Genomic DNA, 15,251 nt, shown 5'->3' on the forward strand with positions numbered 1-15,251 from the left:
GCGCCCCCCCCGCCCCGCCCCGCCGCTGCCTTATTGAAACTTACCCTTCTGAGGATCTTGACTATCAGCAATGCGCATCTCTCAGGTGCTCAAACCCGAAACTGGAGAGCATCTTTTATTCTTCCTTCTTCCGCGTCCTCTCCCTTCAGGCCATCAGCAGTTCCTCTCAGATGTGCTCTGTTTGTCTCCAGTAGGTCCTGTTCTCACTGTTTCTGCACTTAACGTGTTCCAGGAGCTGCACTTCTCTACTTCTGCTTTTGAACCCAGCATCTGGGGTCATTCATCATATTGCAAATAAAACAGATCCTCTGATTAAAAACCATGAATAAATTCCCATTTCATTTAGGATAAAATCTACATTCCTTATGCTAGCCTCTGCATTATCTGGATTCTTCTGCCCTTCCTCTTCTCTCCCACTTCTCATTGTTCTTTCTGTCACTTTGGCCACACTGGCCATTTATCAAGAGCTGAACTCACCTAGAATTTCTAGCTTGAAGACTTTGTATATACACTTTACACTTTTTTCTGCCCGGGAGACTTCTTCTCCCTCCTGAAAAATCCTTTATGTGTTGCTTTTCATCTTTCTGGTCTCAGTTTATGTTACTTCCTTAGAGGGTCTTTGCCCAACCACCCAGTCCAAAATAGCAGTTCTTTTATTACCCTGAATCTATTTTTCTCCATCACAGCATCCTGTTCATTTCTTTCATCGCATCACAATCTATTTATGTATTTGTTTATTTCTGCATCTTTCTCCCTGGAGACTGTATTGAAGGATTAAGTGATTCTTGTTTTCACATATGAAGTGAAGTAATGAATGGATCAGTGAGTAAAAAGTAAATTTTGGAAGCAATCAATTTATAAACATTCTTATTTCCAACTTTTATGTTAATGTAGGTTTTCTTGGATGATCTCTAAAGTTTTCAGTATTAAAGTATTCTGTCACTAGGGGGCAGTTACACCGCTCTGATCAAATGTACCTCCTTATTATCTCAGACTATATTTTCTTACTATGTATTTCCTTTGTGTGACTGTTTTGAGGGAAATTATTCGAATTGTGTGGTCCTGATGATGATCATATAAATACTTATTCATGTCATGTTAATTGATTCTTTCTGGCTCTGGAATCAAGCTTTACTTTAGAAAATTAGGTTTTAATATTTATATATCATTTCATATTTTTAGGATATAATATTCCAGCATAGCTATCCTCTGGAGTTTTGTTTGAGAAAGGGGTTAGCAATCTTTCTTGTCAGCATCATTATAGAGCTCCAAGTTTTCTTAGTATAATATAAGCTACAGACACACACACACATGCACACACCCATGAAACAATCTATTCCTGGTGGAAAACTCTTAAGTTCCATGAAAGGAGTAGTAGTCTGCAGATAGCTAACTTATTCTGGGAATTCGTTTTTTATGACAGGAATTTTAATCTTTAGTATTAGTCTTGTTAAAAACAAAAAACAAGTTTTATTCATCATCAGCCTTGAAATTAGCCAATAGCCATGCCTTACTAAACAAAATACCTTACTTAACATAATTTTAAAATTATACAAAATTGAAATTGTACAGATTAATAATATTAAGTTTCTTACTCTAGTAAAATCAGAAGTACTGTGAAGCCCAAAACTTTTGTCAAGAATCCCATAATTTCAAGCTGGCAGACTGTGAATTTATAAATTGTATATTTGTTTCGATACCTTTTACAATTACAAGCCAATATCTGTCAGCTTTGTCAGTATCATGTAAACTGTGTTGTTTCCAGACATCTGATGTCTGTGTGATTTTTGTTGACTGTAGTGCTGGTATTTTAAACTGTGGTTATAGTTTAATATCATTTTAAAGCCCATGATGGTTTCAGCCAAGCATTCATTAAGTGTTAATACTGAAAAATGCATCTGAAAATGAATTATTTTGGAACAGAAGTTAAATGTGACAGAATGCAGTGAAGGAAGCCAAAAGCCTGTCATAATTTCTATTACTGCTGATTTAGGAGAAAGAACTCTGAATTATTAGGCAAAACGCCAGCAAAATTAAAGCAGCACTAAACCATATATACCTTTAAGTTCATGACAGTTATTGGACGATGGTAAAATGTTGGTACCACGGGCTCGTGAGGCTGAAATGTGTCCCTAAGTCATATCAGATTTATCGTCTGTTGTAAGGCATGGAGTATTTTTGATTATTTGAAAGGTGGACATAGTAGTGTAAAAAGTTTCACTTCAAATGTTTGTTCTAGTTAAGTATATATTGCAACAAAAATAATGATTTGAAGATTAAAGATTTATGGACCGTAAGAATCCAGTTTGTTTCATTGAGAATGTAACTCTCGAATTATGAGACTTCAATTTCAAAATCTTTGAGAATATATTCCTCATAAAATGTGATCATGTTATGTTTAATATATTGTGAGTATGTATCTGTATATATAAGTATATGGAGAAGGCAGTGGCACCCCACTCCAGTACTGTTGCCTGGAAAATCCCATGGACGGAGGAGCCTGGTAGGCTGCAGTCTATGGGGTGGCTAAGAGTCAGACACAACTGAGCGACTTCACTTTCACTTTTCACTTTCATGCATTGGAGAAGGAAATGGCAACCCACTCCAGTGTTCTTGCCTGGAGAATCCCAGGGACGGGGGAGCCTGGTGGGCTGCCGTCTATGAGGTTGCACAGAGTTGGACACGACTGAAGTGACTTAGCAGCAGCAGCTTACATGTGTGTATATACACACATATCTACAGATTTTATCAATTAATTTACTTTATTATAGCCAACCACTTACAAAGACACTTAAAACCAATAGTTGTCAGTACTGCTTTGGGATTGTGTATAAGCATAAGTCACATAACTTTTGTATTTTCAGTTCCCATCTCTCCACATGTATTATTGTATAAATATACCCATATTTTGATCAGCTATCATTTTAACTTTTAAATTTTATTTTAGATTATCAGTTTTAGACTGAAGTTTCTATAGTAGTTGGTGCTTGTGTATCCTTTTTTGTTTGATAAGTTGTCTCCCACTGTTTTGTGGACTTGTTTCCTATATATGTGATTAGCATAAAAAACAACAAACACTTTTCATTTCTGGGATAGGTTTTGTTTACCAGATTCATTTTTAGGTCAACTTCTTAGTGTTTGGAATTTGTTTTCCCGTGGAAATACTGTTACACATGATGGCTAAATTTTCAGGCCAACCCACAGAACTAACTTAATAGCTAACTAACCATTTATAGCCTGGTTTCTATGAGAGACTGCATTACAATGTCTAACTTTTAATACTAGATCAAGAACTCCTAAACTCCTTGGGCCCACATACTGCATAGGCACAATGCATGTACCCCCTCATATGCATTCCAGTTTGGTGGTAGGAATATATTTACTGCTGATTTTCAATGCTGGTGATTTCACGGTGGATAGGAACCTGGGAATTCTATAATGTGGAAGAAAAGTTAGAAGATGAAGCCCAAGGTGAGTGTCATTCAGTTTGTTCTTGCCTGTAGCGTGTGCAGTTTGAGTTGTGGCTTTAGTGGAGTTTCGAGCTGCAGGGATGATCAGTAAGGACATGAAGTTAGTGTCAAATAGGATACAGAATTGGTGGCAGCTCTTGCATTTTAACTAAAGACAAGTAGGCAGTGCCAGATCAGCTCTGGTGAAGATCTGGTGCTGATAAAGTTTTCTACAAAAACCTACAGCTGATATCATGCCTAATAGTGAAGGAGGAAATGCCTTTCTCCTAAGATTAGGAACAAGCTTAGGATGTCTGTTCTTACCATCTTATTATAACATTACGATGAAAGTCTTAGTCTATGTAATGAAGCAAAAGAAAAAAAAAAGGGCATACTGATTTAAAAGAAAGAAATACAGCTGTTTGGTTTTTAGATGGCTGTTTACATAGAAAATCACAAGGAATCTTAAAAAAAAAACCAAAAACTTAGATCTAAGTGTGTTTACCAAGGTCCTAGTATGTGATCAACACATGAAAATCAATTGTATTTCTGTATACCAGCATGAATAGTTGGGAACCAAAAAAGTTTTTAAAAGAACATTTATAATACCTACCCCAAATGAAATTTTTAGGTTTAACAAAATATAACATCAATATCTTGAAAATTATAAAACTCTGATGAAAGAAAGCAAAGACTTAAGTAGTTGAGAGACATACTATATTCATGAATTGGAAGACAGCATAGTAAAGATGCCAGTTTTTATTGATATATAGATTTGTTACATTTCCCGTTGAAATCTCAGCAGGATTTTTTGTAGGTACAAACAAGCGATTCTGAACTTTTTACAGGAAAACAAAGGAACTACAACAGCCAGTTTTAGAAGAGAAGGATAAAGTTGGAAGTATGTGTAGTACAGATAAAAAAACTTGATGTTACAGTAAGCAAGACAGTCTAATAATACCAAAAAAAAATTGGTCTAGTTGATTTTTTGGGGAAGAGCTTCACTGAGATTTAATTCACATACCATATAGTTTACTCATTGAAAGTATACAGGTTTTTTTTTTTTTTTAGAATATTCAGAGTTATGTAACCATCATCACTATTGGTTTTATTTGTTTTCTAGCTTTATTGACATATAATTGACAACTAACATTGTGTAAGTTTAAAATGTACAATGTAATGGTTTGATACACATGTCAGTTTCAAAATGATTATCACAATAGGGTTAACCTCACATCATTCCTCTTTTTTTGGTGGTTAAAACATTTAGGATTACTCTCAGCAAATGTCAAACATGTAACACAGTGTTATATCTATAGTCACCATGTTTCACAGTAGATCCTCAGACCCTGTTCGTCTTAAAGTTGAAAGTTTACACCCTTTGACAGCTCTCCCCATTTCCTTTAGCCCCTGCCATCACTCTCTGTTTCTATGAATTTGACTTTTTTAGATTCTACATATAAGTGAGATCATACTGTTTTCGTCTTTCTCTGTCTTACTTATTTCAGCTTAGCATAATAGCTCAAGGTCTACTCTTATCTCACAAATGGCAGGATTTTCTTCTATTTTATTGCTGAATAATACTTAGTTGTGTGTATGTATAGTATCTTACTCATGCATCCATAGGCATACACTTAGGTTGTCTTCATATCTTGTGAAAGTCGCTCAGTTGTGTCCAAGTATTTTCTCCTGTTCAGTAGGTTGTCTTTTCATTTTGTCAGTGGTTTTCTTTACTCTGCAAAAACTTTAATTAGGTCCCATTTGTTTATTTTTGTTTTCATTTCCTTTGCTTTATTAGACAGATCCAAAAAAAATATTGCTATGATGTCGAAGAATATTCTGTTTTCCTCTAGGAATTTTATGGTTTCAGGTTTTACAGTTAGGTCTTTAATCCATTTTAAGTTTATTTCGTATATAGTGTTAGAGAATGTTCTAGTTTCATTCTTTTACATGTAATAGCCAGTTTTCCCAGCACCATTTACCAAAGAGACTGTGTTGTCTCCATTTTGAGTTCATTTTTGTATGTGGTGTTAGAGAATTGTTCTAATTTCATTCTTTTATATGTAATAGCATTTTCCCAGCACTATTTAATGAAGAGACTCTCTTCTCCATTGTATATTACTGCCTCCTTTGTCATAGAGTAATTGACCATAGATGAGTGGGTTGGTTTCTGGGCTGTCTATTTTGTTCCACTAATCTATGTGTCTGTTTTTATGCCAGTCCCATGTTCTTTTGCTTACTGTAGCTTTGTAGTATAGTTTGAGGTCAGGGAAATTGATACTTACAGTTCTGTCCTTTTTCAAGATTATTTTGGCTTTTTCAGGTCTTGTGTGTTTCCATACAAATGAAAAAAATTTTGTTCTAGTTTTGTGGAAAGTGCCACTGGTAATTTGATAGGAAGTGTATTGAATCTGTAGATTGCCTTGGATAGTGTGGTATCTTAACAATATTAATTTTTCTAACCCACGAACACAGTGTATCTGTCTGTATTGTCTTTGATTTCATCAATGTTTTACAGTTTTCTGAGTATAGTTCTTTTACCTCCTTAGGTACATTTATTCCTGGGTATTTTATTCTTTTTGATGCTATTATAAATGGAATTGTTTCCTGAATGGAGAAATGCAGGCTGTGTCTCCTAGAGCACAGCAGACACGAGGATTTTATTCTGGGTGATGAACCTGCTTTGTGTCCTGGTTGTGGTACTGGGTGCACATGTGTTAAGATTCAAAGACCTGTATACCGAAAAGACAGAAGTCAGATGCTTATTGACTGGGGGCCTGCCTCTGATTACAAGACCAGGGAACAAATTGGCAGAAATACCCATCATGAAGTTTTCTTCTCACAGTTTTAGGCTGTCTTTTAAAATCTCTTTTTTCCTCCAAACACCTTATCAGGGACATGTCTTCACTGTTCTCTAATTTTTTTCTTTTTTTATAGAACATACAGTTTAAGGAAAAAAAAAAACCCTCCCCAAAAATGCCCAGATTGTTGTATTATTTTGGAGTTTTGCAGGATAGACTATTTCTTCTTTTAAGTACTATTCACAGGGTTTGTAAATCTTTGCTCCAGATTTTTTTTCTATAGTGATATTTGTTCCACAACATGACCATATGTGTCTCTGGTTCAGTGATAGCCATTTTATATAGGCTAAGTTGATTTCATCCTGAACCTTAAAGTTTCTATTGTATTTGAGTTTCTTCCCAGTACAAAGAATAAGAAAAGCATATCTATAGACAACTTGTGATAGAAAAAGTTTGAAAGAAACTGGAAAATCAGGAGGAATCCCAAGCATGATGTGTTTATCTAAAGAATAAATATGGGACTAGAATGTGTAATAGGAACTTGAGTGTAGGAACCAGAAGTTAATCTTTTGTATATATTCAACATCTGTCAGATTCTTACTAGAATACTCTCTTCAGCTCTGAACTTGGCATCCTAAGCAAGATGTGGAATCAGCTGGCAAGGTTCGTGAGAGGAGCTATGAAAATTATTAGAGAGTGAAAATAAAGCCTTTAAGAGAAGGTTAAAAGAATTGGGATTTTCTAGGGAAGAAAGCAAAGACCTAGAACACGGATGGTAACTCTTCATTTTGACTGACCAGGTGGTAAAAAGAATGTCCTAAATTTTCTTCAGGGATTTATTGGCATGTGGACTTTTCTGTGAATTCCAAGATGATTGAGACCATATTGTATGCACTGGCTTCTTCCCTGGGCTTTTCTTATATCACCCTTTTCTGGTTCTCTGTTTTCCAGTTGACACATCTGTATTTTAACTCCTTTTCTTGGTGGGTGGGGGAAAGCGTCTCCTTGACTCTCTCAGTCTCTTATCCTTCTTTTCCTCTTTCCCCCCTCCTCTGTGGTGAAATGTCATGACTTCTGCTTCTGTCTTGTCCATGTCAAACCCATCGTTTACACACAGGCACCAGCAGGATATATCCAAAATAAACATGCCATGTCACTTTCCTGCTCAAAATCCTTTAGTAAGTTCCTGGAACTTCAGCAGCAACCACTGGATTGGATTCAGGGGCCGGATTCAAGAGGGGTGGTAGAGTGACAGTTGCTGGTAATCCCCAGCAAGAAACATCTCTGTGGCAACTCACCCACTGAGAATGTGCTAGTTTACCTACCCAGTGTGTCGGCAAGTGGAGCACGTGCTTACAGCACACGCTCAGGCTCCTTAGGAGAGCTTGGGAGAGCTCTGTGCTTGGTCCTCCGTCTGCCTCTATAGCCAGCTCCCAACTCCGCATTCTGCCCAGGATCGTGAGTTTGTTTTTCTTGCATCTTCTGTTATGCATCGCTTGCAGTTCTCAGGATTTGTTTTTTTAATAATAAAAACTTGAAGCTTTTTAAATTAGGGTAGTTGCTTGGTATATTTTAGGGAGGGTTTTACTTACATTTTAAGACAAAACATGCTGAATTTCCTGAACTTTGTCCCCCAGTATCTCCAAATGGATTTGACATTTTAGTTTTGAGTTTGTCTGGATTGGGTACTGATCAGATAAAAACCGAAAGCAAAATTAGTATGTATTTATTGAATACTAGTGAACAAATCCATTAAGAACTACAATTCTTGTTTGTGGAGTCATAAAATATTAGAGTGAACAGGCCCTTAGGTATCATCTACCTCAATCTCCCATGATACAGATGAGAAAAAAATTGAGGTCCTTGAGAGGCCTGCCCAAGACACAGTGGACAGTGTGGCAGATTCATCAAGAGCCCAGCTCGCCTCAGGGTTGCACTCCACCAGTTCTCCTTTTACTGCAGAGGTTTTCTTTCTCTCTACCTCTCTGCCTACCTACTTGGTGGCTCAGCGCTAAAGAATCCGCCTGCCACTGCAGGAGACGTGTGTTTAATTCTTGGGTTGGGAAGATCCCCTGGAGAAGGAAATGGCAGCCCACTCCAGGATTCTTGCCTGAGAAATTCCCATGGACAGAGGAGCTGGGTGGGCTGTAGTCCATGGGGTCGCAAGAGTCAGACACAACTTAGCGACTAAACAACAATTTACCTACCTTTTTTTTAAGCAGAGGAAGCCCACTTCCTTTTAAGTAAAATATATCCATTTACCTTTTTGTGTGAAAAGCCTCAAATTTATGCAAAAATAGAAAAATAAACCGCTTGTTCAAATAACTAATTGGTGTGCATATATATTTGTATATTACATAAATGTATATACATATTTATATATTTATTATATAAACATACATATAATTTAATATATAAGAAAGTTGAAATTCTTTGAGGTTTTCTTATAACTTCCAAATAATAATAATTGCCAACACTTGAATAGGTCTTACTCTACCAGTCAGTCATGGTTGCAAGTATATATGTTAAGTCCACATTCATATGTAATGCTTGCAACTGCCCTGTGAGGTTGGTACAGTTACTACTGAGGAAATTCAGGCATGGAGGGTGGAGTAGCCCAAGGTGATGCCATTAGTAAAAAGTGGAGCTGAGATTGAAGCCAGGGAATCTGGCTCCAGAGTCCATGCTTATGACCCCTGTACGTCACTATATGGTATGTCTCTGCTTCATCTTGTTTCACTTTGAATGAGATTTAATAAAATCTGCTTTGGAGGAAATTTAATAAAAATGAATGTATAAGGAAGCCTCTTTTCTTTCTTTATGTTTTAAAGTAATAAAATATGAGTAACAAATGTTTAAATTGTGGAAGAACAATTCTTATTACAATGATAAATTTTTTCACAGGAAAAGTAAGAAATTCACTAACTGTTGATAATAGTTCTATTAATATTTTATATAATGTTATCGACCAAGAGAATCTAAATCCAACTGATGTTACTTCCAAGAGTCTATAATCTTTACAATTGTATTATGGCTTTAAAAATTATTTAAAAATGAAACCAGAACAACTTTTTAAGGTAGAATTTAATGAGAACATGATATGGATGGTTCTGTTTTATCGGGTCAGCTCTTGGATGCTGTATTTTAAGGAAAACCCAACCAGACTGAAAGAAGGGATTTAGAACTATGTTACTATGTAAGAAAAATCTGAAGGACCTGCGTATGCTCAGCCTGGAGAAGAGCATTTTTAAATATATGAAAAACTGTTGTTTAGAAGGATTCACTAAATAAGCTTATAGACACAGAGGGTAGAAAAGTGGTTGCCAGGGGCTTGGTGGAGATCACGGAAATAGGTGAATAGGTAAAAGGGTTTAAAATTTTACCTCTAATATTAAGGACTGAGGATCAAATGTAAATCATGGTGGCTATAACTCTGTTGCTGAGAGAGTAGACCTTACATGTTCTCATGGAAAATAAATAAATAGACATATATGGGGTTACAGGTGTATTAACTGGGGTCCTGAGAGGAGTCCTTTCACAGTATATGCATATATCAAATCATTATCATGTGTGCTTTAAATATCTTACAGTTTTGTTAATTTTACCTCAGTAGAACCAGAAGGAAAAGAAAGATTCGACTCCATGGGGTAGAGTTGGAGCAGTAGGTGGAAAGTTACAGAGTGACAGACTTTAGCACAGAAGCAGCCAAATGTGAGATCAGCCGGCTTAAGCAGGAGGATTTCTCTGTCAGAAGTTTTCGAGCAAGAGATGGGTAAACCCTGAGAAAAGGGTGTTGTAAAGCATATTCAGTCAGAGTTTGGTTGGACTAGATGACTTTTCAGTTCCCTGTTTATAGTGCCTGGTGTGTAATAGGCACTTAATAAATAACTGTCAAATTAATGACTTTTAAAAACATGGAGCAGGAGAAATATTCTCTTTATTTTAAACCAGTGTGACTCTTAAAGTGACTTATTTGATTATGTCCTGATTATAAAGAAAGATTGAGAGGGAAGAATATTTAACTTTATTTAGATGTCAGTTTGATTACTTTCTGATCCCTCTTACACGCCACGAAAGCTCCTATAAATTGTGTTGAGTTTTCCAGGAAAAGGTAAGTAACTTCCACAGCTCTATGTAAATTAATAACTATAAATTTAAAAGGCATATATTTTTGTATCTATACATGTCTCATTAACTTGTAAACTCTTTCATATTAGGATTTGTATTTTTGAGTCTCCCTCACAGCATCTAACCCATAACCTCTTAAAAGTAATATTTGAAAGTGATTTCCAACTCTGTGTGTACTGGGTATGGGGAGTTGTCCCTAATTCTCATTATTATTCAGAAATAAAGTCCTACCATTGATGTGTGCTAATGCTGATTTTTAAATTTAGAAATTACTTCATTCCAGGCGATTTTGAATCTTGTTGAATGTAGAGAGGAGCATGTTCAGTGTTTGTTGCTTTTGTAGGTGCATGTGAGGGAACCTTGGCTTGTTCTACCTGTCACCTCATCTTTGAACAGCACATATATGAGAAATTGGAAGCAATCAGTGATGAGGAGAATGACATGCTTGATCTGGCATATGGACTAACAGATAGGTAAGATTTTCAGACCATTTCTGTTGTAAGAATCATCTGGGAGGGTGAAAGTTTTATTTGTTCATGTCTGTCTCTGACCAGAGACATGTAATCTGCATGCATGTAATAGTGTTCTCCCAGTGTAGACAGATAAGTCGCAAACTTTGAATATCAAATATGTGACATTTCTCCATGTATTCTACAGTTTAACCCTTATGAAGCTTTCCTTTTAACAAAAGTGGAAAAAAAAAGTTAATTGGAAGTATTAGAAGATAAGTTCTGGATCCTAATAAATCTTCTTTCATCTATTTTTATTCAAGGAATTAATAATTGTCACAATTTAATGAGTTGGGATGAAATATGATGCTTTATTATGGTATTCTTGAAGGACAGATTTGATAAATGAAAGAAATTATAATGAAAAGTTTTGCCTACTTGTGAGAATACAGTTCTCAGAAACTTAATATATAATAGTTATGTTAAAATGAATAGTTTTAATTGTACATTGAAGAAACTCAGGTATTATTCTTGTTATTAATGGAATTATTCTTAAATTTGGAAGTGGTAAGATTTATAGTAGTAAGTGATCTCAAATGATACCTTTTTTAAAAAATTATCTAGAATTTTGGTTTGAGTTAGGGAAGATACGGAGTTAATTTAATGTTTCAAAGAGCAAGATAATCAGAGTTTACTTCAGGTTGGCTTTGACTTTTAACTCCAGTTTGGTGACCCTAATGAAAAATAGTTGAAAACAATAAAAAAGTAATAATAAACTTTATTTCATGTGTATTATGTAACCATCATTTTCTTAGACCCTTGATGTCAACTCTGTAATCCTCACAAAAGTTTTTAGTTCATTGGTTTTTATTGTGGCTGCCTCCTACCAGTCTCCCCTCACATCTTCAGGTGCCACATTCTCTATCAACACCTCCTTTTCTGTTCAAAGGATAACACATAGAACACACTCAGTGGTTGTGTTGATTTGGTTCTGAAAATTGTTTCTCAGTGTGAGGGAGAACCATAGCTAGCTGCTTGCTCTTTTATTCAGATAAAATTTATAGGTGCATGTAACAGATAATATTCTGAACAAAAAGAAAAAATGAGAGGAAAGGGAGAGCTTCATTTAGGAGAGATACATGACTGTGAGACGATATAAAACCTATTGCAAATGCTAGCCAAAAATTTTGATAGTAAAATTCAGAAGTTTTAGAACAAAATAATGGAAAGCAAGAAATAGCTTTTATGACTTTTTATAGCTGGTATTCTTAAGTGCACAAAATTTTAGTAGAAATGCTCTGTGGGGAAAGTTCAGTTCAGTTCAGTTGCTAAGTTGTGTCCAACTCTTTGCAACCCCATGAACCACAGCACACCAGGCCTCCCTGTCCATCACCAACTCCCAGAGTCCACCCAAACCCATGTCCACTGAGTCGGGTGGATGTCCATCCAACCATCTCATCCTCTGTCGTCCCCTTCTCCTCCTGCCCTCAATCTTTCCCAGCATCAGGGTCTTTTCAAATGAGTCAGCTCTTTGCATCAGGTGGCCAAAGTATTGGAGTTTCAGCTTCAACATCAGTCCTTCCAGTGAACACTCAGGACTGATCTCCTTTAGGATGGACTGTTTGGATCTCCTTGTAGTCCAAGGGACTCTGAAGAGTCTTCTCCAACACCACAGTTCAAAAGCATCAATTCTTCTGCGCTCAGCTTTCTTTATAGTCCAACTCTCACATCCATACATGACCACTGGAAAAACCATAGCCTTGATTAACTAGACGGACCTTTGTTGGCAAAGTAATGTCTCTGCTTTTGAATATGCTGTCTAGATTGGTCATAACTTTCCTTCCAAAGAGTAAGCGTCTTTTACATTTCATGGCTGCAGTCACCATCTGCAGTGATTTTGGAGCCCAGAAAAATAAAGTCAGCCACTGTTTCCCCATCTATTTCCCAGGAAGTGACAGGACCGGATGCCATGATCTTAATTTTCTGAATGTTGAGCTTTAAGCCAACTTTTTCACTCTCCTCTTTCACTTTCATCAAGAGGCTCTTTAGTTCTTCTTCACTTTCTGCCATAAGGGTGGTGTCATCTGCATATCTGAGGTTATTGATATTTCTCCTGGCAATCTTGATTCCAGCTTGTGCTTCTTCCAGCTCAGCGTTTCTCATGATTGTACTCTGCATTTAAGTTATATAAGTAGGGTGTGGGGAAAGAATATAATGCTTTTAACAGGTAGGATTTAGAAAGCACTGATAAAATGGAATGAAAATAATTTTGTTCAAAAATGGTAACTGCATGTAGACTTCTATTTCTAGGGTACTATATGCTTCCAAAGATTAAAGGAAACTCAGTCTTTAGATCTAAGTTTATTTTAAAATTAAGTTTGATGTAACTGTCCTTAATTTTTAGATTGAAGAGCATTTTAATGTTTTTATAGAGTGTACTTAGCCTTGATTAATAATGGACTGATGATCCATTAATAATAAGTTCTGATTAATTTTCTTCAATGTACAATTAAAACTTTTCATTTTAACATTATTATTATATATTAAGTTTTTCTAAAAACTGTATTATCTCAAGTAGGTAAAACTTTCCATTATAAGTTATTTCAATTATCAAATCTGTCCTTCAAGAATACAGAAAAGGTGTCAAATTTCTTCTCCACTCATTAAATTGTGACAAATATTAATTCCTTGAATAAAAATAGATGAAAGAAGATTCATTAGGATCTAGAACTTATCTTCTAATACTTCTAATTCATTTTTTTTTACTTTTGTTGGAAGGAAACTGATGATCTAATATTTCATTATTATATCTCTAGTGCCTGACTCACAAAGGGCATCATCACCAGCTATTTTTGGAATTAATGGTTGCTAGATTCAGGAATTATTTGTGAATCTATTTTTGATAGTTGTCATTGCTCTCTGCTACCAGTTTCCATGGATAACCTACACAGAGACCTCATTTTCATATTTCTAAAATGGGGATAATAAAATAGTACCTACCTCATAGGATTGTTGTGTCATGTAAGCTAATACATGCACGTGCAGCTCCTTAAATAGTGTCTGATGCAAAAAGCATTCACGCAATGGTTGGCATTTGTTGGCATTTTAACTATAATAATATTAATTCAAATGCCAGACATTTACTATAATGCCTACAATCTTAACAAAGATTGTTTCTAACCTTCAGAGTTTGCATTATTATCACCACTTTATAGAACAGGGCGAGATTTGCTCAAGGCCACATAGCTGGAGAATGACAGAGCCCTGGTTTCAGTCAGTTACACTGGACCCCAGAGTCCTTGGTTTCTTATAGTTTGAGGCTGCTTCTTTGCTTTGAAAACTAAACTTTAGAAGTCAAGTTAACACAGCTAGTATATTTCCGCTGCCAGGTGTATATGACAAAGTGGCTGTAGAAAATGTCTTCAAGGTTTGCACAAGTGGCAGATTTTGTGGGATTAATAATGAAATCAAGGAAGACTTGCTGTTCAGCTCCTTCTCTAGAGGTTTTACACTGGTTCACCTTAGAGCTGGAGACATCCCAGGAGAAAGTAGGGGAGTGAGAGCGGTCCCAGCACCACTGCCTTATCCTCTCGGGTTACAGAACCAGGAGGGGTTCCCTGTGTTCTAAGTACTTCTGGTTCTTCTGTTACTGTGCTTACTTGATTCTGACCTATATCATTGATAGCTTTTTCCATTTTCTTCCCCAAGTTCCTTGAAGACTAGCGTTACTCTTCAGTTCAGTTGCTCAGTCGTGTCCGACTCTTTACGATCCCATGAATTGCAGCACTCCAGGCCACCCTGTCCATCACCAACTCCCGGAGTTCACTCAAACTCAGGTCTGTCGAGTCGGTGATGCCATCCAGCCATCTCATCCCCCGTCGTCTCCCTTCTCCTCCTGCCCCCAATCCCTCCCAGCATCAGAGTCTTTTCCAGTGAGTCACCTTTTCACCTGAGGTGGCCAGAGTACTGGAGTTTCAGCTTTAGCATCATTCCTTCCAAAGAACACCTAGGACTGATCTCCTTTAGAATGGGCTGGTTGGATCTCCTTGCACTCCAAGGGACTCTCAAGAGTCTTCTCCAACACCACAGTTCAAAAGCATCAATTCTTTGGCACTCAGCTTTCTTCACAGTCCAACTCTCCCATCCATACATGACCACTGGAAAAACCATAGCTTTGACTAGATGGACTTTTGTTGGCAAAGTAATGCCTCTGCTTTTTAATATGCTGTCTAGGTTGGTCATAACTTTTCTTCCAAAGAGCAAGTATCTTTTAATTTTGTGGCTGCAGTCACCATCTGCAGTGATTTTGGAGCCCCCCAAAAATAAAGTCTGTCATTGTTTCCACTGTTTCCCCATCTATTTCCCATGAAGTGATGGAACCAGATGCCATGATCTTAGTTTTCTGAATGTTGAGTTTTACGCCA

At 36.5% G+C, this 15,251-nt stretch overlaps 1 protein-coding gene across 1 annotated transcript in view; it reads left to right on the top strand.

The window, feature by feature from the left end:
- FDX1 (ferredoxin 1) overlaps window positions 1–15,251 on the top strand; it is a 32,590-nt gene that overhangs the window by 12,503 nt on the left and 4,836 nt on the right. Inside the window, exon 3 of the mRNA XM_068988758.1 lies at window positions 10,722–10,851. Coding sequence (XP_068844859.1) covers window positions 10,722–10,851 — 130 coding nt within the window. The remainder of the gene's footprint in view (window positions 1–10,721; window positions 10,852–15,251) is intronic.

This window comes from Capricornis sumatraensis, chromosome 16 (assembly GCF_032405125.1).
Source record: "Capricornis sumatraensis isolate serow.1 chromosome 16, serow.2, whole genome shotgun sequence".
Taxonomy (NCBI): Eukaryota; Metazoa; Chordata; class Mammalia; order Artiodactyla; family Bovidae; genus Capricornis; species Capricornis sumatraensis.